General features: G+C 44.1%; 1 protein-coding gene across 1 annotated transcript in view; it reads right to left on the bottom strand.

Annotated features, from left to right (window-relative positions):
- The window catches only part of ACOXL (acyl-CoA oxidase like), a 365,696-nt gene extending 342,503 nt beyond the window's left edge, over nt 1-23,193 (bottom strand). The window contains 1 exon segment of the mRNA XM_067704360.1: nt 23,045-23,193. Coding sequence (XP_067560461.1) covers nt 23,045-23,169 — 125 coding nt within the window. The 5' untranslated portion in view covers nt 23,170-23,193.
- Between the last annotated feature and the right edge of the window lie 955 nt (nt 23,194-24,148).

Here is a 24,148-nt window from a genome sequence, read left to right as displayed (position 1 = left end):
ACATCTAGCCTCAGAGTGGGGAGCTCTGGAGTATAAGCGGCACCACAGAGTTCTCCCACTCTGTCAGTCAGTAGCTGTGGGCATTCCCAGGGAAAAAGCATAACCTCAGGCATTTCCTGGGAAGGTCGCTCCCATTGGGCAAGGACAATTCCAAGGAGCTTTGCTGTGAGTTGATACCAGTCAATGTTGATAGCAGCTAGGAGATGAGTGTAGAGGCCTGGTAAAGGGATCAGGGTGGGGTATCAACAGCAACTGCTACAGCAGCTGACTACAGAAATCAGGAGAAGAAAATAACAAATTAAACAAAAGGAAAGGAGAAAAAATAAATTATTAAAAGAAAAGCAGAAAAGTAATCAGTTAGAAATCCGAAAGCTGGCTCTTTGAAAACAACCACCATAGAGGTTTTTGTTAAACATTGTACTGGGGGAGTCAGCCAATGCAATTAGACAAGAGAACAAAATTTAGAGAAATCGAAATTGGAAAGAAATGGGTAAAACTCTCACTATTTATCGATGATGCATGTGTTAGGTTGATTGTATTGATGGCCCCTCTGCTTGACCTCTCCTTGATCCCTGTCCTTTGACACTGAAGTTCTCATAAAGAGGCAGAGTCTGCTTCCCCAACCCTTGAGTCTGAGCTTGGCCATGTGACTTGCTTTGGCCATTAAGATATTGGTATCTTTGAGAGACGCAAAGGCTCGAAAAAGTATTTGTGCATTTTCTTGCTCTCTTACTCCTCTGAAATCCCCCCTGAGAAGATGCTTGAGATAATCTAAGAACATGCCTGGACTAGCCTGTGGGGTGGGGTGGGGTGTATAAAGTAAGAGACAAGTACGAAGAGCTCAGCTGTATCAGCCAAAGCCATCACAGACCAGCCTACCTCCAGGCAACCCCTAAACATGTGGAAGAAGCCAGTCAAGATCAGAAGAGCTGCCTATTCAACCTACAGCTGACTACAGATTCATGAATGAGCCCAGACAAGACTAGAAGAACCCCCCCCAGCCACCCACAAACTCATGGTCCATAATATTGATCAATTATTGTTTTGAACTGCTAAGTTTTGCATTATAGGTAACTGATACAATAGTCCTATAAACCTGGAAGCCCGCAAGACAACTAAAATTACTACAAACAATAAGAGTTGGCAGGATACACAATTAATAGAAGTTAATGGCTTTCATATAGATACATAAACAATCAGTTAGAAAGTACATGAAAGAAAAGATCCCAGTTGCAAAAGTAATAAAACAAAAGAAAAATATACTTAAGAATAAACTTTTTATATGTACATAACTTACCTGAAGAAAACTTTAAAACACTCCTAAAGTACACAAGCAAAAACCTGAACAGATAGAAACATGGACCATTTGTTTTAATAGGAAGAAAGGCCACAAAGAAATCAATTCTCCCTAAGTTAATTTATGCAGTCAATATGATCTAAATAAAAACACCAATAAGGGATTTTGAAGTTCACATATGAAAGGAAACAAGCAAAAACAACCAGAAAAACTCTAAAAATGAGGAGCCATGATCTGTGTGATAAGGCCTCAGTAATTCAGCCGGTGCAAAAATAGGCAGATAGACCAATGGAATAAAATAGAATGTCGAGAAACGGAATTAAATACATATGGAAAGTTAATATATTTCAGAGAAAGCTGGGATATCAAATCCAAAACATTGAGATGTTCTAATTGGGTAGTCAACTGGAAGAAAAAATTAAGTTGAATCCCTATCTCACACCATATACTAGAATGAATTCCAAATTGATCAGGATTTACATGGAGGAAAACAAAACCACAAGGTATTAAGATAAAACATAAAGAACTCTTTCATGATCTCAATGCAAAAAATACTTTCTAATATGATATAATATTTAAAAGCCATAAAGAAAAATTTGATAAATGTGACTATATAATAACAAAAACTTCTGCATGACAAAAACACCTTAAGAATAGTCAAAAGGCAAATGACAAACAGGGACAAAATACTTGTTACTGATGTCATTGCAAAGGGATGAAGCTCCCTAATTACAGAGCTCCTATAATTCATTAAAAACATACCAGCAAGCACAACAAAGGAAACCATCAACAAAACGAAAAGACAATGTAGTGAATGGAAGAAAATATTTGCAAATATATGACCAACAAGGGGTTAATATCCAAAATATATAAACAACTCATACAACTCAATATCAAAAAAACAAACGACCCAATTTAAAGTGGGCAGAAGAAAGACCTTAATAGACATTTTTCCAAAGAAGAAATACAGATGGCCAACAGGCACATGAAAAGATGCTCAACATCGCTGATTATTAGAGAAATGCAAATCAAAACAACAATGAGATATCACCTCACACATGTCAGAATGGCTAGTATCAAAAAGACCACAAATAACAAATGTTGGCAAGGATGTGGAGAAAAGAGAACCCTTGTACACTGTTGGTGGGAATGTAAATTGGTGCAGCCGCTATGGAAAACATTATGGAGGTTCCTCAAAAAAACTAAAAATAGAACTACTATATGATCCAGGAATTTCACTCCTGGGTATATATCTGGAAAAAACACTAATTGAAAAGATACATGGGGCTTCCCTGGTGGCGCAGTGGTTGAGAGTTTGCCTGCCAATGCAGGGGACGCGGGTTCGAGCCCTGGCCCGGGAGGATCCCACATGCTGTGGAGCAACTGAGCCCGTGCACCACAGCTACTGAGACTGAACTCTAGAGCCTGCAAGCCACAACTGCTGAGCCCACGTGCCACAGCTACTGAGGCCTGCCCGCCTGGAGCCCGTGCTCCACAACAGGAGAAGCCACGACAATGAGAGGCCCACACACCGCAGCGAAGAGTGGCGCCCACTCGCCGCAACTAGAGAAAGCCCGCGCACAGCAATGAAGACCCAACGCAGCCAAAATAAATAAATTAAAAAAAAAAAAAAAAGAAAAGAAAAGATACACGCATCCTAATGTTCATAGCAGCACTATTTACGATAGCCAAGATATGGAAGCAACCCAAGTGTCCATCAACAGATGAATGGATAAAGAAGATGTGGTATGTATATATATATATTATATATATATGTATGTATATATACACGATGAAATATTAGCCATAAAAAAGGATGAAATTCTGCCATTTGCAGCAACATGGTGAGAATATTATGCTTAGAGAAATAAATCAGACAGAGAAAGACAAATACTGTATGCTACCACTTATTTGCGGAATCTAAAAAATAAAACAAACTAAGGTATCTAGCAAAACAGAAGGAGACTCACAAACATAGAAAACAAACTAGTTGTTACCAGTGGAGAGAGGGTGGGGGAGGAGCAAGCTAAGGGCATGGGATTACGAGATACAAACTACTGTGCATAAAAGAGATATGCAACAAGGACATATTGTACAGCACAGGAAATTACAGCCATTACTCTGTAATAATTTTTAATGAAGTACGATCTATATAAATACTGAATCACTATGCTAGACACCTGAAACTAACATAAAATTGTAAATCAACTAAACCTCAGTTGAAAAAAAAAAAATGACCAAAAGGGGGCAAATGATTTGAACACATGGGCCACAGAATAAGAAATACAAGTGATACAAATATATTTTTAAATCTCTGCTCTCATATGCAGTAAGAGAAGCACAAATTAAAACTACACTGAAATACTGATTTTCACCTATTACATGAACGAAATCCAGACAGTCTGATAACACACTACGTTGGCAACGTTGTGAGGAGCTGATGCTCTCACACACTAGCCTGAGGGACGGAGGGTACAAATTGGTACAGTCTGCACGTGCAACAATTAAACAATATCTATCAAAATTACAAAGGAACCTACCTTTTGACCCAGCAATTCCACTTCTAGAAACTTATCCTTTGGACATCCTCACACATGTGAGGAGATATAAGCTATAGAATAATATGAGGTATGGATCCTCTTTTTTAATATAAACTGTAGTATTCATCAATTACAAATTTTGTAATCAAAAAAGAAAAATGTGGATCAAGAGAAACATCAAACTAAAAAGACCAGACAGCAAAGCCTATGGAAATGCCATTTGGTGTGTTTTACAGACAAGATTCTAAAACGTAAGTAACTATTGATAGTTCTCTCTTTACACTTCCATTCCACTAACGTTTTGATTAAATGGTTGTTATTCATCTGTTTTAAAATCCCAAATTCAGAGCGAATTCCCTGGCGGTCCAGTGGTTAAGACTCTGAGCTTCCACTGCAGAAGGCACCGGTTCATCCCTGGTCGGGGAACTAAGATCCCACAGGCTGCGCAGCGCGGCCCAAATTCACATTAATTTCACATTACTTTCACATTAAACTAAGCTTCTTACTCATACAGATACCAAGCATCTCACTGGAGTCAAATTTTAGTAACGGTTTATGTCAGTCTACAAAGAAAAATAGGACACAGGACAAGAACAGGTGAGGACTATTAATGCACAGATAATATATACACTGGCCAGAGGAACTGGGAAATTATTATAACCAGTAAAATAAACATACCTCAAGAAAACTGGGTTACTACTAAACAGCTCTCAACTATTAATACCCAACCTCCTTACGTTAAAGAAATTTCTCAACAGGGACAAGTTAGACATTTTAATTATAGGTCTTTCACATTCCCCACCCCCAACTCCCAAAATGCACTATTAGGGGTAAGCATAATGTTCCATGGGCATAAGCTACTCACTGTAGTGTTGTAACAGCGCAACATTGCAAACATCTAAAACACCATCAGTAGAAAAGTGATTCAGTAAGATATGGTACAGCCATACAATGGGATATTACACAAAAAGAAAATTTTCTTTCTATGGCAATATGGAAAAATTGCCAAGATATGTTTTAAATGAAAAAAATCAAGGTGCAAACAAGTGAATATATTCCTTTTACTGCTGCTCTATATGTTTTTAAAAAATGGGGTGGAGAAGACTACATGTTTGCTTGGTAGATGTTGTTTTTTTAAAACCAGAAACTAATAACAGTGTTTAGCTTTTGTGTGAGTGGGGTGGAGGTGGGGGGAATTGGGCAGAGAGGGGACAGCACTGTACCTTTATATGCTTTCTGACTTTTGAACCGTGTTAAACTAATACCTATTCCAAAAACAGATGTTTTAAAACGTGTTAAATTGTACACTTAAACATAACCACTAGATGGCGCTTGATCTTCATTCCAACTGCCACCCCCCCAAGGAATTCATTCCTATTTAACAAAGAAATTAAAGCTGGATGAAGAAGTTTTAGAAACTGTCTCCCTGAAAGCTTGAACATCTGCTTATCATAATATGAATATTTAAATTCCTAACACTTTTCAAGCAAAAAGGTAACCATCTCTGCGATGGAAAAGGCAGGGTTTCAGGAACATCTCAAGCTCTCCCAACTCCTATGCAACATGCATATTTGTTTGTGCATTTTCTGTCTTTAAATACCAACCCCCACGTTTAGCAATCTTAATGGGACACCTTAAATACTATGTGTATAACGATACGGTATAAATCATAAACAACAACGGTTTTGGGTATTTTATAATAACAGATTTAATTTCTCTTTTCTGGTTTCTTGGGTCTGTAAGATATAAAGATTTGGCAAATATTATTATCTCTGTGCCTCAAATGGCAGAGAGAGGCCCTATAGAATTAAGAGACTTGGCAGGTCCTGGGTGGATGGCGTTAGTGTCGAGATTAAGAGACACAGCTGCCGGGGTGTGTCTGTATGGGGTACAGAGCGGGCCCTGCTCTACCCTCAGCAGCTCCACCATCATCTGACTTATCAGTGGTCTGTGTAGGATTTAGCTTGAGAAAAAATGGTTCCTTTACTAAGAACAAGGTTGAAAACCTCTGAACTAGGATATGCTACCAGCAAGAACTAAAGCAGAAGATACGAATCTCACCTTCCCTCGGAGAGGTGACGGGTGTGGGCATCCAGCGTGAGTAAGACGAAGCCTTACTGGGAAGTTTCACACGTGGAATTAGGACCAAACCACAAGACACTAAGTTTCAAAATCGAATCATAAATACCTACTAGAGAGGCGAAAATAAAAAATACTGACAATACCAAGTGTTAAGAAGGTGCAGAGCAACTGGATCCCTCATTCACTGCTGGTGGGAAATATTTAAAAAATGGTACAGGCACTCTGGAAGAGTTTAACAATGTCCTATGAAGCTAAATACACACTAATGTTTATAACTCAGCAATTCCACTCCTGGGTATTTACCCAAGAGAAATGAAACCCTTTGTTTACACAAACACTTATACATGAATGTTTATAGCAACTTTATTTGCAATCACCAAAAACTAGAAACAACCCAAATGTCCCTTGAGTGGGGCATAGATTAAACTGTGGTACATCCATACAATAGGTTACTACTCAGCAATAAAAAGGAATGAACCACTGACACACATGACAACTGGGATGGATCTCCAAGGCATTGTGTTGAGTGGAAAAAAGCCAATCTCAAAAAGTTCCATATGATAGGATTCCAATTTGATAACATTCTCAACATGACTAAATTACAGTAATGAAGTACAGATCAGTGGCTGCCAGGAGTTAGGGTTAGGGGGAGAATCTGACTCTAAAGGGGAAACACAGGAGGTTTCTCTGTGGTGGTGGAATAGTGCTATATTCTGATTGTGGTGGTGGTTGGTTACACAAAACTATACGTGTGAACTACACACACACACACACACACACACACACACACACACACATAGATGTCCTCCAAAAGATTTGAACAGACACTTCACAAAAGAATGACCAATATAAAAATGACCGATAAGCATGAGAGAAAACGCTCAGCGTCATTAAGTCACCATGGAAAATCAAATTAAAATCACAATGAGATACCATTACACACCCACTTGAATGGCTAAAAAAAAGTTTTTAATGAGAAACCTAAATATTAACAAGGATGTGGAGCAACTAAAACTCTCATGTTTTGTTGTGATAATGTAAAACAGTACAGTCACCTTGGGGAAAGGTTCTGTCAATTTCTCATAACACTAAACATATACCTACTCTATGACCTAACAATGACACTCCTAGTATTTACCTAAGAAAAGCAAACTGTTCATAAAAATTCTTGTAGAAGAATGTTCATACCAGCTTTATCAATGATAGCTCCAAACTGGAAACAGCCAGGGCATCCATCACTAACAGAGCAGATAAATAAACTACGGTCTAGTCATAAAATGGAATACTACTTAGCAATAAAAAGGAATGTACTACTGATACACATAAATGGCATGTATTAAGTTAGAAAACATTATACTGGGCTCTCTGGGATCACCTGCTCTGGAGGAGGCCAGCTGCCATGATGTGAGGACACTCAAGCAGCTTCGTGGAGAGGTCCACATGGGAGAAACACTGAGGCTTCCTGCCAACAGCCATGTGAGTACAGCTCCTTGGGGGTGGGTCTGCCAGCCCCAGTCAAGCCTTTATATGACTTAAGCCCCAACCAACATCTTATGTACAACCTCATGAAAGACCCAGAGCCGCCCAGCTAAGATGCTGTGAAACTCATGACCCACAGAAACCGGTTGTTAAGTTTTGAGGTAATCTGCTACACATCAATAGATAAGAAGTACACATGGCACTGTGATACACACAAACAACTGATGGGCATGAACTAGTATCTTATTTTAAAACACTTTAATAATATGTAACACACCAAGAACAAAGCAAGAATCATAAAAGTATAGCCTAATGAATTATCACGAAGGTTACACACACCTGTATAATCTCTACCCAAGTGCAGGGAAATCACATTACACGACCAGACTCTCCCCTTGGTCCCCCTCTCAATCACTCCCTCCCTCCTGCCCATACTAGCTGCCATCCTGACTTGTAACTCCATAAATTATTTTTGACTGCTTTTAAATAGTAAAGAAATGGTATTAGACACTATGTATTCTTTTCAGTCTGGCTTCTCTCACTCAACGTGGCTAATAAGATTCATCTTAGTGTCTATTGTAGCTGTGTTTCATGCATTTTCATCGCTGTGTGGGATTAAATTGAATTAATATACCACCAAAAATATGCTGTGTGAACATATTATGTAATTCCATTTGTATTAAATTCTAAAACAGACAAAACTAAAACACAGTAGGAACAAAAACAGAACAGTGGTTACCTCTGGGGGGGGGAAGGGCAGGGCCTGGGAAGGGCATGAGGGACCTTTCTGGGGTGATAGTAACGTTCTCTATTTTGATAGGGGTTTGGGTTACATAGGTGAATGCCTCTGCCAAAATTCTGAGTGTACACTTAATAGTTTTGTATTTCATTGTACTTTACAGCAAAAGAAAAAAATCGGAGCCATGTTGACAGGATGTACGCCATGGAATGATATGATGTGACATGACGTGACAGGACAGGATAGGGTAAGATAGGATATATGGTATGATATATGATATGATATGATATGGTGTGATGTGATGTGATAGGATAAATGGGATGGTATGATATGATACAATATAATGTGATGTGATGTGATATGATGTGACGAGAAGGGCATCTCCCCTCATACACTTCCCCAGAACCCATAACCTCAGCCTAAACATGAGAAAAACATCAGACAGACCTGAATTGAGGGACATTCAGCAAAATACCTGACCAATACTTTTCAAAAGTGTCAAGGTCATGAAAAACAAGGAAAGACTAAGGAATTGTCACAGCCCAGAGGAGGCCAAGGAGCTGTGACAATGAAACACGTGGTGTCCTGGATGGGGTCCTGGAAGAGAAAGAGGCCATCTCGGGGAAAACTGAGGAAACCTAAGTAAAGTCTAGAGTTTAATTCATAGCAACGTACCGATGCCGCTGCCTTCGTTTTGACAAATGTACCGCGGTTCTGTAAGACGTTAACAACAGGGGAAACTTGGTGAGAGGGAGATGAGAAAACTCTGTTATCTCTGCAACTTTTCTATAAATTGAAAATTATTCCAAAATAAAAAATCCATTTTAAAAAGAGACAACAAAGCAGAAACTAACACACCATTGTAAAGCAATTATACTCCAAGAGAGATGTTAAAATAAATAAAATAAATAAAATTTAAAAGAGACAACAAGCAAGGCAACAACAAAATCAAAAAGGCCGTTGTGTATTAAAACACACACACACACACACACACACACCACTGGACAGGAATAAAGACACAGACGTAGAGAATGGACTTGAGGACACGGGGAGGGGGAAGGGTAAGCTGGGACAAAGTGAGAGAGTGGCATGGACATATATACACTACCAAATGTAAAATAGATAGCTAGTGGGAAGCAGCCGCATCGCACAGGGAGATCAGCTCGGTGCTTTGTGACCACCTAGAGGGGTGGGATAGGGAGGGTGGGAGGGAGATGCAAGAGGGAGGAGATATGGGGATATATGTATATGTATAGCTGATTCACTTTGTTATAAAGCAGAAACTAACACACCACTGTAAAGCAATTATACTCCAATAAAGACGCTAAAAAATAAATTAATTAATTTTTTTAAAAAAAAGCAGCTGTGTGTGGGACTTCCCTGGTGATCCAGTGGTTAAGACTTCGCCTTCCAATGCTAGGGGTGCGGGTCCGATCCCTGGTCGGGGAGCTAAGATCCCACATGCCTTGTGGCCAAAAAACTAAAACATAAGACAGAAGCAATACTGTAACAAATTCAATATAGACTTTTAAAAAAAAAAAAAAAAGCAGTGGTGTGTGTTTTTCTCTAACTCTAAGTCAAAATGAGTTTTGGTCTAGGGGAAAGAACATCTTCAGATACCAATGCGAATGCCCTCATGACAAGGAACATCCTTGGCACCTAAGCTTTTGACCACCATGTGACTCCTGGCAGCACAGATGTTCTGGAATAAAATACCAACAAGAACTTGAAAACCAACCCTGGTTTCCCAGTAGGGCTCTGCTTCAATAACCCGTACCTTGGTCCTGGTCTCTTTGGTAACTTCCTTCTGGAGACACGTCCAGCTCAGCCCAAGATAAACTCCCTCTTCTCTTTGAAATCAGCAAGAATCAAAAATGCTCCATCTCCATTAAAAGGTGAGGTGCACCCCGCTACAAGCATTCATGGCTCCCCAGAGGCAGTGAGCACAGGGGCCCATCTGCCTTCTAGCAAATACTGCGATCACAACTCGACCTCCGATGCTCCAAACCTTGACACCACCCTGAGAACACCACGCACAACCTGGATGAGTAGACGGTGAATGAAAGAGAAACTGTTGAGTCATCTTGCGGTAACTGTCAAAGGCTGCAGGCCCTGAGCCAGCAGGCGCCTGAGAAGATGCAAAGGGGGTCGTTTCTAAGTGCTGAGGTTTAATTCTAGCTGTGACATTCCCTCAACTAGCGAGAGGTATCTTGGCTGATGGGCAAAGTCTACAAAGTTCTCAGGAAGAAAGGCTCTGAAGACGGAGAGAAAAGGGAAGAAGGGGAAGGAAAGATCCCTCCCCAGAGACAAAAACCTCACAGGAATCCCTGAAGGCGGCAGTGCCAGACCCCACCCCTGCATCCTGGGCCTCCACTGAGTGACCGAGTGATCATGGGAAGGGAGTTTCCCTCTCCATCCTTTTTCTCCCCTTCCTTCCTTGAGCGTTCATTAAGTGCCTACACCAGCTAAACACTGGAAATTCAAAACAAGCCGGGCTGGCTCCTACCTTCAAAGGGCTTGGAGTCCAGCGTGGAAGACAGAGCAGGAGGAAGACGGGTCCCGTACAAAGTGCACATGTCATCATTAGGCCTCAAGTGGCTGGATGGGTGCCACCTCCCAGGGGTGGCCTGGTTGTTTTCTGGAATGCAGAGCCTTTGGTCTAGCAATTACCCTTGCCTGGCTCCGTCAGGAGGACCCGAGAGAAGGCAGAGCAGTGAGAACCTAGTCGCTCTGCAGGATCCGCTGAGGAGTGGGGTGTCTGTGGGCAGAGAGAGGAAGTCCCAGGAGGGAGGGAGGGAGGCAGTGGGGCGGGGAGGGCAGGAGGAAAGGGGTGGAAGGGTGAGCAGGAAGGAAGAGAAGGGGGAAATGGGGCCGAGTGAGCGGGGGATAGGAGCAGATACAATCTCCCGAGACAAAAACACGAACTGTCACCAAACTCAGGCATGTCTCTCACTAGGTAAAGGTACACGCGGCAGCTACTGCTGGGGCTCTTCCTCCCCTGCCCAGGATCCTGGCGATGCTGCATCAGCTCAGCCCGAGGGGGCAGCTCCTGACTGGTCCAGGTCACCACGGGGATCTCAACGTCCAGGACAGGGAGTGGTTTAGAAATGAGACTTGAAGCTTCAAACAAGGGGGGTTACTTTTTGGGGTGCGTGTGGGGAGTGCTGAGATGGGAGTGGCACCTGAGAGGTTAGCTAAGAAAGCAGTACTGGGTTTACGGCTGACAGTTCAGGGTCTTGGAGGATGCCCAGCCCTGTAGTCTACAGGTACAACCAGGCCTTAACTGGCTCCTCAGACCATGCTCCGACCACGGGAGGGTGGAGTCTGCTGGCTTAGGGGGCTACCTGTTTCCAATTGTAGTGACACCTTTGGTAACCCAAAGGATGTCTTTGGGGGAACATTATGGTACACAAATTCTGCAGGAGAAGATCTAGAGGGCAAATCCATCATCTTCAACAACGAATCCTTTCACTGGCTGTGTAGGAGGCACCCTTGGTGAGTCTAACATGCACAGGAGCCAGGGTTCCCTCCTAGACCTTGAGAGCTACCTGTCCACCTACCTGTCCAGTTACAGGTAAATGGGAAGATGGCCATGGAGATTCCCTCAGGGGCCCATGATGACCTGGACTTCAAGGCCTGGAGTCCCTGAAGGGCAAAGAGGAGGTCAACACTCTCCCACGGCTGCCAGGAGGGCATGGGGAGAGACCCTGGGGGTCTGAGGGTCTCCCATGATGTCTGAGTTCCCACAATAAGTCCATAAATAGTGTCAAAAGAAACAGAGGTTTGCACAGGGTCCATAGAGCCGTCCCTGTGAGAAGAAGGGCAAGTAATCAGGGGCCCTGCAGTCACTTTTTGTCATGGTCATAACCACGTAAGAACCAGTCTCAGCTCCTGGAATCAACCCACCTGCAAAGCCTTATTCACAGAGGGAGAACAGGGTATAAATGTTGTAGCCTGGATGTGATTGTAAGGTAGAGGATGGACAGAAGGGAACTTAGAAAGAAAAGAGATGCTATCGAAGCTCGGTGCAATGAAGTAAATAAAAACAAAAACATATCCACACTAACAGGAGGTCACAGGAGAATCTCAGCTCCCTGGCAGGGAGAGAAGTGGGCAGAGGACTGCGGAACGGCACCCCGAAAACAGCGCCAGTTCTGAGATCTCATGACACAGTCAGAATGGCTTCCGTTAGAAAATAGGCCTGATTTCCTCCGAAATTGCAGTCCCTCCCAAGGCTGAGAGGAATGAGCACCCATGACCCCTAGTCTGTCTACACAGACATTGGTCCCTTGCATGCATAACATTTCCTTTTGGAATCAATCAGCAAGTCTCTGCCCAAAAAGCCAAGCTATTGCCCAGCTTCAGATCAAAGTCACGGCCAGAGGAAGGAGGAGGGAACGTAACAGGCAGTGTTTAAGTGCCCCCATTCAAGGCAGAAATGCCTGACCTGGCTTCCCAGGTGCTCTTCTGAGACATCCTTCACTCACTGCAGTGACCCAGAGACTCAGGAAGAAGCCAGTGATGGGCGCCCAGTGCTCTGTCGGTCTGGCACGCATTTCCCCTCTTCTGGGCCACATCACCTCCTTTTGCCTTTAGCAGCCTCCCACTCCCTCCCCCACCCACGCGGTTCTGGTTGGTGACCCGCCTCAGGGGCCACTTCAAGGAAAAGCAATGGCAATGGCCAGCTGGGCCAATGAGGGTGACCTGGGCCAGGCTGGAAGCCAAGAAGAGTCTCTCTCTTCCAGCCTGGCTGCTGAGCTGAGAGACATGCACCCAAAGCTCCAAAGGCCACGAGGTGGCCAGGGTCTGTCTGGACGTAAGGAGAGCAGAGCTGAGGACTCCTGGCTGTGTCCCCCTAGCAACCTGAACTCCAGCCTCTGTGCCTGAAGCCAAGGTGAGCTGTTTCTGTCTCTGCAAGTGAAACAAAAGTGAAATAAAAGCAAACTAATTGGGGTGCTTCTGGTTGAAAACCAAAAGTTTGGTTGAAACCCAACTCACAGTGGCCTGAACAGTAAAGGGAACTTGCTACTTCACGGAACTGCAGGGACAGGACAAGGGGCAGGGGTCAGGGCACGTTTGACTCCCTGGCTCAGTCATGCCCTGCCTCTATGAGTCACTTCCTCCTAGGGCACGCTTCCCTCTTGGTGACAAAATGGCTGCACACCTAGCCAGCCTCACATCCAGACTCCACCGCATCCAAAATGAGAGGGCGTGCCCATCCGGCAGATCTCTCAGATAAGCAAGGAAGCATCTTTCCCAGGAGCCCTCAGAAACCTCCCTTCCTATTTCATTGGCCAAAACTGGATCACGGGACTATTCCTGTGCCAACCGGAGTAGCACTGGCTTCCTCAGGGTTACGGGTCAATCCCTTTGTCAAGGTGGGGGGTTGATGAGGTGACTGGTCTACTTTCTCTGAATTATACAACCTACGGGAGAGGGTCACGTGCCCAAATGAAAACCTAGGAAGTTCTGGGAAGAGGCGTCATGTGAAGACAAATGCTTACTTCATTAACACTGTGGCAAACAAGGAAGAAAAGAAATTACTATTGGGTTGGCCAACAAGTTCGCTTGGGTTTTTCCGTAAGATGTTACAGAAAAACCCGAACAAACATTTTGGCCAGCCGATAAATGTTAGGTGTTATTATTGTTGTTTTCATTGACCTGTAATTACCCAAACATTTTGCCTTAAGTAGTACTACTATATTAGGTTTGTATCTTCCTTATGGTTTTTCTCCCTTTGCCGTAATTTTTTATTATTTATTTATTTCCCAATCATTTTTTTAAATTGACGTATAGCTGAGTTACAATATTGTATTAGCTTCAGGTATACAACATAGTGATTCAAAAATTGTATAGATTAGGGGCTTCCCTGGTGGCGCAGTGGTTGAGAGTCCGCCTGCCGATGCAGGGGACAGGGGTTCATGCCCCGGTCCGGGAAGATCCCACATGCCACGGAGCGGCTGGTCCCATGAGCCATGGCCGCTGAGCCTGCGCGTCCAGAGCCTGTGCTCCGCAACAGAAGAGGCCACAACAGTGAGAGGCCCGAGTACCACAAAAAAAAAAAAAATTGTATAGATTATACTCCATTTAAAGTTATTATAAAATACTGGCTATAGTCCCTGTGCTGTACATGGTAGCTCTATATTTAATTTATGAGGAACTCCCATACTGTCTTCCATAGTGGCTACACCATTTTGTGTTCCCACCACAGCGTACAAGGGTTCCGCTTTGTCTATATCCTTCCCAACGCACGCTGTCTTTTTGTATTGGTCTCTTAAAGCAGGTAGAAAACAAAACGTGGAGTTACAAACCAATGTTACAATAAAGCTAGCATTTATAATCACCCAGGTATTTATTGATACATCACAATCTTCTCTAAGGGAATTTCTCACATTAAATTAGTAAACAGAATTTATAATGATCAAATCCTGCAGATCCCACCTCTTCACTGTCTCTGTCCTCTCTTCTCTACGTATTTCACCAGAACTATTCCCTTTTCACACTTCATCATTATCCCCTTTGAGAGTCAAACGAGAGATCAAATATAAAAAGTGTGCAACCAACTGCACAGACAGCCCTGTGAAGGGGAAGTGGGACCACTGAGTCTCCTGGCCTTTTACCAGCAGGGGTTTTAGTTCCTTTCTCTAGATCTCTCTTTCTCTCAGTCCCTCTCAGTCTCTTCCTGTCTCTCTCTCTGCCAGTATCCTGTGGAGGGACCCTTGGTTAGTTTACTATTTTCTTTCCTTCCAACTGTTGGTCCAACCGGGAAACAATTCTGCCTTTTACAACCATAACTGGGAGGCAACACGGGCTAAGTCATCATTTTAAATCCATGATAAAGACACTCACCCAGTTGGAGAACTAGCACAATGACAGTAACTTCTAACCACACCCATGTGTCCCCCTCCCATCTCTCTGCCCTCCCCCTCCAATCCTCTAGAATCTTGGTTTAGCATTCCTTTACTTTCATTTTATAGAGTTTCTCATATATCCAGGTATGTCTAAAGAGTATATTGTTGGCTTAATTTATGCTAACTTTGTAAAAAAAAAGGAATCAGCACATCAATGTTCATAACAGCACTATTCACAATAGCTGAGACATAGAAGCAACCTAAGTGTCAATTGACAGAGGAATGGATAAAGAAGATATGGTACATATATACAACGGACTAGTACTCAGCCATAAAAAAGAATGAAATAATGCCATTTGCAGGAACATGGGTGGACCTAGAGATTATCACATACCAAGTGAAGTAAATCAGACAGAGAAAGACAAATATTATATATCACTTACACGTGGAATCTAAAAAAATAATACAAATGAACTTATTTATGAAACAGAAACAGACTCACAGACATACAAAACAAACTTATGGTTACCAAAGGTTAAAAGGGGTGGGGGAGGGATAAATTAGGAGTTTGGGATTAGCAGATATAAAATTCTATATATCAAATAGATATACAACAAGGACTTACTGCATAGCACAGGGAACTTATTCAGTGTCTTGTAATAAACCATAATGGAAAAGAATATGAAAAAGAATATATATATTCATATATATATGTGTACATGTATATATATATGAATCACTTTGCTGTACATCAGCAACTAACACAACATTGTAAATCGACGATACTTCAGTAAGAAAAAAAAAGCCTTGGGCTTCCCTGGTGGCGCAGTGGTTGAGAGTCTGCCTGCCGATGCAGGGGACACGGGTTCGTGCCCCAGTCCGGGAAGGTCTCACATGCTGCGGAGTGGCTAGACCCGTGGGCCATGGCCGCTAAGCCTGCGCGTCCGGAGCCTGTGCTCTGCAGTGGGAGAGGCCACAACAGTGAGAGGCCCACGTACCGCAAAAAAAAAAAAAAAAAAAAGCCTTCTCTTTAGCAAGTTTGATGTTTATAATACAATATTATTTTCTATATTCACTATACTATGCCTTAACTCTCCAGGCCTTTTTTATCTACTGGTTGCAAGTTTGTACCTTTAAACAACATCTCTCTTATTCTTCCTACCACCCAGCCCCTGGTAACCACGATTACACTCTGTTTTTATGAGTTCACAGCTTTTTTAGATTTCACGCATAAGAGGAGCATCATTTTCTAACGAGCCTAAAGTCATACATGGAGGATCCCTGCTCACCATCCTTTCAGGCACCTGGGCTTATGACCTGTCATTCATTCTCCACGCACCCATCCCTCAGGGACTAAAAGATTCATCTCTGGAGAAATTAACCCTGACCAAAACAAAACACTAATACTGGTCTGCCACTGAAAGGTTGGTTCTCTCTGATCAAGAAAGCCTGTGGCCAGGGACCCTGCCTGATTACAATCAGCATTTTGCTCATATTACTCACTTCACTCCTATTTTGAACAAACACCCAAGACTGACTAGACACTTAACAAAAGCCTCCGACACAAAAGCCAGAGGTCAAAAGTACAAACGGGAAAAGAAAAAGGAACTCAAAGGAAATAGAGACAAAGCATAAAAGGAAACATCTCAAAAATTACCATCAACTATTCCCAAGAAATAAGAGACTTTGCAACCAGAAAACAAGAACAGATGCTATAAAAAAGGAATAAAGAACTCAAAGAACTTTTGAAAATTAAAAATACAATAGTAGATATTTAAAATCACTCAAGAACAGTTGGAAGATAAAGTTGAGAAAATCTCCCAGGAATTACAATGAAAAGGTAAAGAGATGAAAAGGATTAGGAAACTAGAAGACAAGCCCAGGAGGTCCAACATGTGAACAAAAGGAGTCCAGATAAGAGAGCGGTGCAAATAGTTGAAGAACATGAGTTTCCAAAGAGCCCATCGTATGCCCTCCATAATGAAAGAAATGAAAGAAAAAGAGGCCCACATCAAGCCACAACATGGTGAAATTCCATGAAACCAGTGCTAAAAAGAAAGTCCTAGAAACTTCCGAGAGGGAGGAAGAAAAACAAGTCATATATTTATATATTAAAATGCCAGGGTGCAGAAGTGATCAGATTCATTAATAACAATGTTGGATACTTGAAAGCAATGGCATAATGTCTTTAAAATTCTGGGGGAAATTTTACTTCCAGCCTAGAATTCTACACCTGTACAAATATTCAGCCGATTTTGATAGTAAATATTTTCAGACATGAAGATCTCAAAAATCTCAAAAAGTTAACTCTCTGGTATCCTTTCTCAAGAAGCTATTAGATGAGAGACTGTCCTGGTTATCTATGGCTATGGTAACAATGTACCCCAAAACTCAGTGGCTTAAAACAACAATTCATTATCATTATATCTCACTACTCTTTCTAACAGGAATTTGGACACACAGGATCAAGTAGAGATGGCGTGTCTCTGCTTCTCAGTGTCTGGGGCCCCAGCTTAGATGACTTAGATGGCTGGAGGCTGCAGCGGTCGGGAATGGTCAGCATCTCTCTATGGGGTATCTCTACATGGACCAGCTCGGGCTTCCTCACAGCGTGGCAGCCTTAGGCTGGTAGAACTTTTCACATGGAAGCTTGGGGCCTCAAGAGACAGGAAGTGGAAGGTACCGGTCACTTTAGGCCTGAGCCTGGACACTGTCACTTCAGCCATATCCTGTGGGTCAAAGCAGTCATAAGCCACCCAGATTCAAGGGGAGGGTTCACAAAGCACACCTCTCAATGGGAGCAGTGTTAAAGAACTCATGGCCATCTCTAATCCTCCACAAAGGGTAACCAAAAAAGAGAAGGCCTGGGGAAACAGTGACTTGACTATAGAGGAGATGCAAAGGAAACTCCCAAGATAATGGTGAAGACGATGGTAAAGCCAGTCCAGACTAAAGCCCCAGAAGGAGGCCTCCTGGATGGATGTGTCCGTGGCGGGCCAGGAGGAACAGAACTGCCAGTTAACTGACAGGTTTGACCAAATTGAGAGGAGTGCAACTGTTGTATCCAAAAGTGTGGAGGCCAGGGAGTGATGAGTTTATACAAAACTAAGCAAATGAATAAAAGGGGCAATTGTTAGCCCAAGAGAACACCAGAAGTTGTGAAAGAAAGGAAATGAAATATGGTACGCTAAGGGGCATGGCTGAGAATAATACTTAGGTAGTCACAGCGATGTGAACACTGGATAGTGATTTAAGTAAAAATGGGGATGCACGGATTTGGGGGAATAAGGAAAGAAAGTGGGCATTAGTGGGAATCTTCATTTTTTATATGAGTAAGTCATTAAATAATCAAGAAGTAGCTGTTTACGCATGCTTTTAAGGAAATAGAGGTAAATAACATAAGAATCCAATGAAAGACTTGGAAGTGTTTGCCAGTGAGGAAAGGGGATGAGGGATGAAGGGGGTGGAACAGGGGTGGATGCTTCTCACTCCAAACCTCATAGTATTTTTTGTATTAAGTAGGTTCATACATTATATCATGAACATAAAAATTAAATTGTAAAAGAGCAAGCTATAGGACAAAACACATAGCATGATCTTGTTTATATAAGAAAATGTTCGCATGTATATGTGAACTCATAGGAAAATAGAAAAAGTAGAAAAAAACCCTACAACACACTAAAGTATTCAAAGTGGTCGGAGGACCAAAAGTCCATCAACAAATGAACGGGTAAACAAAATGTGGTCTATCCATGCAGTGGAGTGTTATCCAGCCTTAAAAAGGAAGGAGATTCTGTCATGTGTCACAATATGGACGAACCTTCAGGACACTCTGCTAAGTGCAAAAGCCAGACTCCAAAGGACAAATATTGGATGATTCCACTTATGTGAAGTAACTACAGTAGAGATTCGTAGAGACAGAAAGTAGAATGATGCTTGCCAGGGGCTGTGGGGAGGAAGGACGAGGGAGTTAGTGTTTAATGAGTAGAGTGTCAAACTGTGAGGATGCCGAAGTTCGTGGATGATGGTCGCACAACACTGTGAATGTACTTAATGCCACTGCACACTTAAAAATGGTTAAAATGGTAAATTTTATTTTCTGTGTATTTCACCACAATCAAAAAAGAAAAAATGGTTGGGGGAGGGGATAGTTTAAGAAACTTTCACGTTTTCCATATTATTTGACTCTTTGCAATGAGAAGTTTTTCATGAAATACTTGCATGTATATAGAAGACTGAGGGGAAAAACTAAACCTTCGCAAAAGTTAAGGAAGAGAAATGTGCATTGCTCCAGGGAAGGAAAGAAAAGGCAGTGAAGAGAAACAAGGGGGAGGGGGAAACAGGCAGGCCCAGCACAGCCAGGTCAGGGAGGGGAGCCCTGAGGAAGCGTGGTGAGGGGGTCTGGGGGACCCAGAAAGGTCAGGTGGGGCCTATAAGCCTTGCATTGTGCACACCCACTCGCCCCCCAGGCCCTCAGGAGAGAGCTCCGGTCTGCCAAGAAACAAACTCAAAAACATTTTAAAATCTTATCTCATTTCAGATGTTGCTTTTAAATATTCCCTGCAAACCCCAGGGAGGAGCCTCAAGTGGCCCAGAATCCTCTGGGGTCCCAGTCAAGGACATGCTGTCCTATGCACCACAGGGCAGGTGTGACCCTCAGCAGCCGGGGCATTCCCGGAGCCTGGGGGACCCTCCACCGGAGTAGGGACAAGAAGGACTCGGCCTGGCAAGCTGGTCTTGGGGAGAGACGGGGGACCTTGGCTGTGCCCACACCACACCTGGGGAGGCGGACTAGTGGATGAATCCCTGCACTGAGGGCAGCTATGATGTGCACAGAAAACTGCACAACCAGGTTTTTGTTTTTTTTGGAAGCAAACTGTTTCCTGGGCTCTTATGTCCTGGGAGTGCCGGACCCTGTACAAACTTCCCACTATACACACAGCACTCACACTAATGAACCCCACCCCCTCCCATACCTACTTGAACTTCAAAGGCCTGGGGAGCAGAGACCGGCCACAGGAGGCCTCACCTTGCCTCAGTGAATCTGAGCTAGAGAAGCTTTATTTCTGGCCTCCCATGGAGCATTTTACTGCAGCAGAATGTTAAAAAAAAACATCGAGAAATCAGGATCACTGTCTTCTAACCCCCGTAAGATCAAATCTGATACAACGTGAACTTTCAAGCAGATAGCACAATCTTTAATCACTGGGGAAAAACAATATGAAATGTAGCCTCTTATTTCAACTCTGAAATTATGAGGTCAATAAGCAAGAACTGGCGAGAATGGAAAAGTTTTTGTTAGGGTAATTTGTACCTTTTTTTCTCCTTTTTTTTTTCCTTTTTGGTGTCACACCACAGCCAGCAATACTGAACAGCTACTCAACAGTTTATAAGTGTCCCAACAATCCAGCGGCACAGATATTATCCCCATTCTTTTGAATCAGCAAATGTAAGGTCAGGAAGGTAAAATCACACTTGATGACAATCACACAGGCAATAAGCTGCCGGCCGGCTTTCCAGCCCCCGCCTGCCTTTCCCTCTGTCCCTAAGCAGACTGTTTAATTCACAGCAAAGAACCTTCTACAAGGCCCAAATCAGTAGTTTGGATATTAGCATTCTTTCCCATCATTTAAACTGCAGTTACCTAAACTGAAAAGACAAAGAGACGGCAGCCCACGAACGAAACTGAAAAGATGGAGGAAGATAGGAAAAGGGGTGTGACAGAACTAAATATGACTTAAAGCAGTAGGACCTCCTTGCCCTCTGAAAAATTACTGAGGCCTCCACACAAAAACCTGCACATAGATGTTTATAGCAGTTTTATTCACAATTGCCAAAACTTGGAATCAACCGAGATGGCCTTCAGTAGATGAATGGATAAGTAAACTGTGGTTCATCCAGACAATGGAATACTATTCAGCAAGAAAAAGAAATGAGCTATCAGGCCATGAAAAGATATGGATGAAGCTTAAATACATATCAGTAAGTGAAATAAGGCAATCTGAAAAGGCTACATACTATATGATTCCAACTGTATGATTGTAGAAAAGGCAAAACTATGGAAACAGTGAAAAGATCAGTGGTTGCCAGGGGTGGGTGGTAGAGAGAGAAAAATAGAGCACAGAGAATTTTTAAGGCAGTGAAAATACTCCATATGATACCAAACGATGGGTACATGTCATTATACTTTTGTCCAAACCCACAGAAAGTACACCACCAAGAGTGAACTGTAATGTAAACTGTGGACTCAGTGATTATGATAAATCAATAGATTCATTTCTGGTTAAAAAAAAATACACACACACACACAAACAAAAAAACACAAAAAAAACAAAAAACAAGTACCATTCTGGTGAGTGATGTTAATAATGGAGGGGGGGGGCTATGTCTGTGTGAGGACAGGGGGTATATGGGATATCTCTGTACCTCCCTCTCAATTCTGTTGTAAACCTAAAACTGCTCTTTAAAATTGTCTTTAAAAAAATTATTGGGGGACCCAAATATCTATTGGTATTTATCATTTCAGAAATTATAACAGAAAAATTGTTCAAATATTTATTAAATCATTTGAAAATAACAGTATTAAAATCTAATTAGAAAAGTAGCATTGTTCTGCATTTTTACAATTCTCTTTCATATCTGCCTTAAAACTGCTGGATTCTCATGTCTGCTTCTGCAGACATGTTGGAAAATTATACATCATGTAGTCTCTGGGAACTACCACTGTACACTTGTGAGAAAATGAGAATGAAAAGGCCAATAACTGCTTCATATTATTACTAAAATAATTTCTAACTTGTGAAGCTCCTGGGAGTCCTGGGTACCGCCCGGAGTCCCTGGACAATGCTTTGAGAATCATGACATAAAGAACTAGGTGTGAGAGAGAAGGAAAAAGAAGGTGGGGAGACACTCAAGGGCACACCCACCATCTCACACCTGTCAGCTTTCACCTTCCCTAAGCTCCCCTCTCCCCACTGGGTACGAGCAGGGCAGAAACCGCAGCTTCCTGGCCAAGGACAGGCTGCTTTTACTCCAAGCATCTCCTTCCCTCTCAGCCCAGCTCAACCTTCAGACATAAACTAAACGTGGGCTAAGTAGTTAATCTTCCTTCGGAACATACTGGTGTTCTTAACTGGAGCTTTCTTAAACTAAAACTCCAAAGCCTGAGTCTAAAAGTGGGCTTATCAGTCGGTCTGAGATGGGGTCAGCCGCCCAACATAGCACAGGAGAAACAGTCCCCATTGAGACCACAAGGGTTGAGTTCTGGTCCTGACTGGCCGGTCCCTGGGTTATTTTCTCCCTCTGTAAACTTAGGCTGCACCAAGCCCTCTGCCCACTTCTCAGGGCTGTCCTGGCATCAAATGACCTCGTGGACCTGAGCCCACCTTACAACCCAAGCACCCCAGCTGCTCTTAGGCCGCCCCTCTGCACACCTGGACTCCGCGGGGCCCCCGGGAGCCTGCCCCACGCTGACGACCAGATACACCCTGGGCAGAGCCAGTCCACCCCTGTGCCGGGAAAATGCCCTCACTTCCCGGCAGGCACGACCCGAGAGACGCTGTTCTGCCCCCGTTTCCGCGCTCCTGGTCCGGACAGGGTTGCACAGTGGCCCTGGGCGCGCTCCACTCCCGCCTCATCCTGGGTTTTCTGCCCCTTATTCCCTGCAGGGGTGGGACACGCGGAGGCGGGGAGTCAAGAAACAAGTTTAGAAGCAAGGCCGATCCTTCCAGCCACCACTCTCGGCCGAGCACCCCGCCCGCCGCTGTGGGGGCCCACCCGTGCACCCCGACTCCCGGTGTAGGAGGGAGCTCGGCGGGCGGAGGACACCTCCAGGGGCAGATGAAGTCGCCACCTCTGCTGCACCCACAGGACTGGGGAGGGCAGTCCATCATCTGCCAAGTCAGGCGGGACCTGCTTCTCGGGCACAGCACCCACACCCCCAGTTCGCCCTCGCCCGGGGCGCACCAGGAGGGCGCTGCCCGCAGGGACGCGCGGGGACCAAGGGGATGCGGCCGGTGGCGGGACGCACGGGGCGGGGTGGCGACGAGGCCGGTACCTGTGCCGGAAGAGCGGGCAACCGCCCAGAAGCCAGCGCAGCTCGTTCTTGAGGCTCCAGAACGCACAGTCCGGATAGCGGTGCAAGGACGAGTCCCCGAGCCCCAGGTCCGGCGCCGGTTCCATCGCGCCGCCCGTCCTCTGGCGCGTCCGCGGGGCCGCTTCCCTGCGCACCTCCTCCAGCTGCTGGCATTTGGGGCCGAGAAGCGCACGCCCTCTCATCTGCACGCAGCCACCCAGTCTCCTCCCTCTTCAACTGCTCGTCCCCTCCCTCCCCCGACCGACTCCCTGGGCACCAAGTGAAGAAAGAACAGGCCAGGGAACCTGGGCTCTTACAGAGGTCTCCCCTGGAACAAACTCTACTGCCTGGCCCTGGGGCTTTAGTTTCTGCCGCCCATGCCCACGGCTCAGCTGTCCCTCCAGTCGCTGGCCCACAAGAAGTATTAGAACACTAGAGGGGGAGTTGGTGAGGTAGACACAGGGTACGCTGTGGGCACGGGGGTCCTGGTTGCTCAGAGCTGTGACATCTTACTCAGAGGACCTCCTGTGCCAGCCTGTCTGCCACCGAGACCCAAGATGCCCCAGGCCATGCTCTGGTCTCCTTACGGAGTCCAAGCTCGCTCTGCTCTCTGGGGTCAGGCCAATGAATGGAAGATGAGGTGCTGAGGCAAGGAATATGACTTTACTATGAACGAGAGCAGGCCGAAAAGATAGCAAAGTCTCAAAACAACCACCTTATGGGGGTTTGGATGCCAGTTTCTTTTATAGCACAGAGAGGGGGAGGAGACAAGGAAGTAAAAAGGCGTAAGTTTTGCAAATATCACCTGGAATGGCCAGCCTCAGGGAGGGGATGCGTTAATTTCTGCTTTCTTGTAACCAGCCACAGGTGGACAGGGTCCAGATGTTTCCCTGAACAAAGGCACTTTGGTTTAACGTTCCGGCAGAGGGGCAGGTTTCCCCGAGGCAGGCCACTGTGTATAGACAGTATCCTTTTAGTGAACAAAAGCAGGGAAAGCAAAGGTTAAAGTAAAAGAAACAGATCCAACATGCAGTCTGATTTGGCTCTTCCCTGTTACAGTCCCAACTCAGCTGCAGCTCAGCTCAA

Source organism: Pseudorca crassidens, chromosome 14 (assembly GCF_039906515.1).
Source record: "Pseudorca crassidens isolate mPseCra1 chromosome 14, mPseCra1.hap1, whole genome shotgun sequence".
Classification (NCBI taxonomy): domain Eukaryota; kingdom Metazoa; phylum Chordata; class Mammalia; order Artiodactyla; family Delphinidae; genus Pseudorca; species Pseudorca crassidens.
Note: the sequence above shows the minus strand (reverse complement) of the source record. Positions and strands in the feature narration are given on the sequence as shown.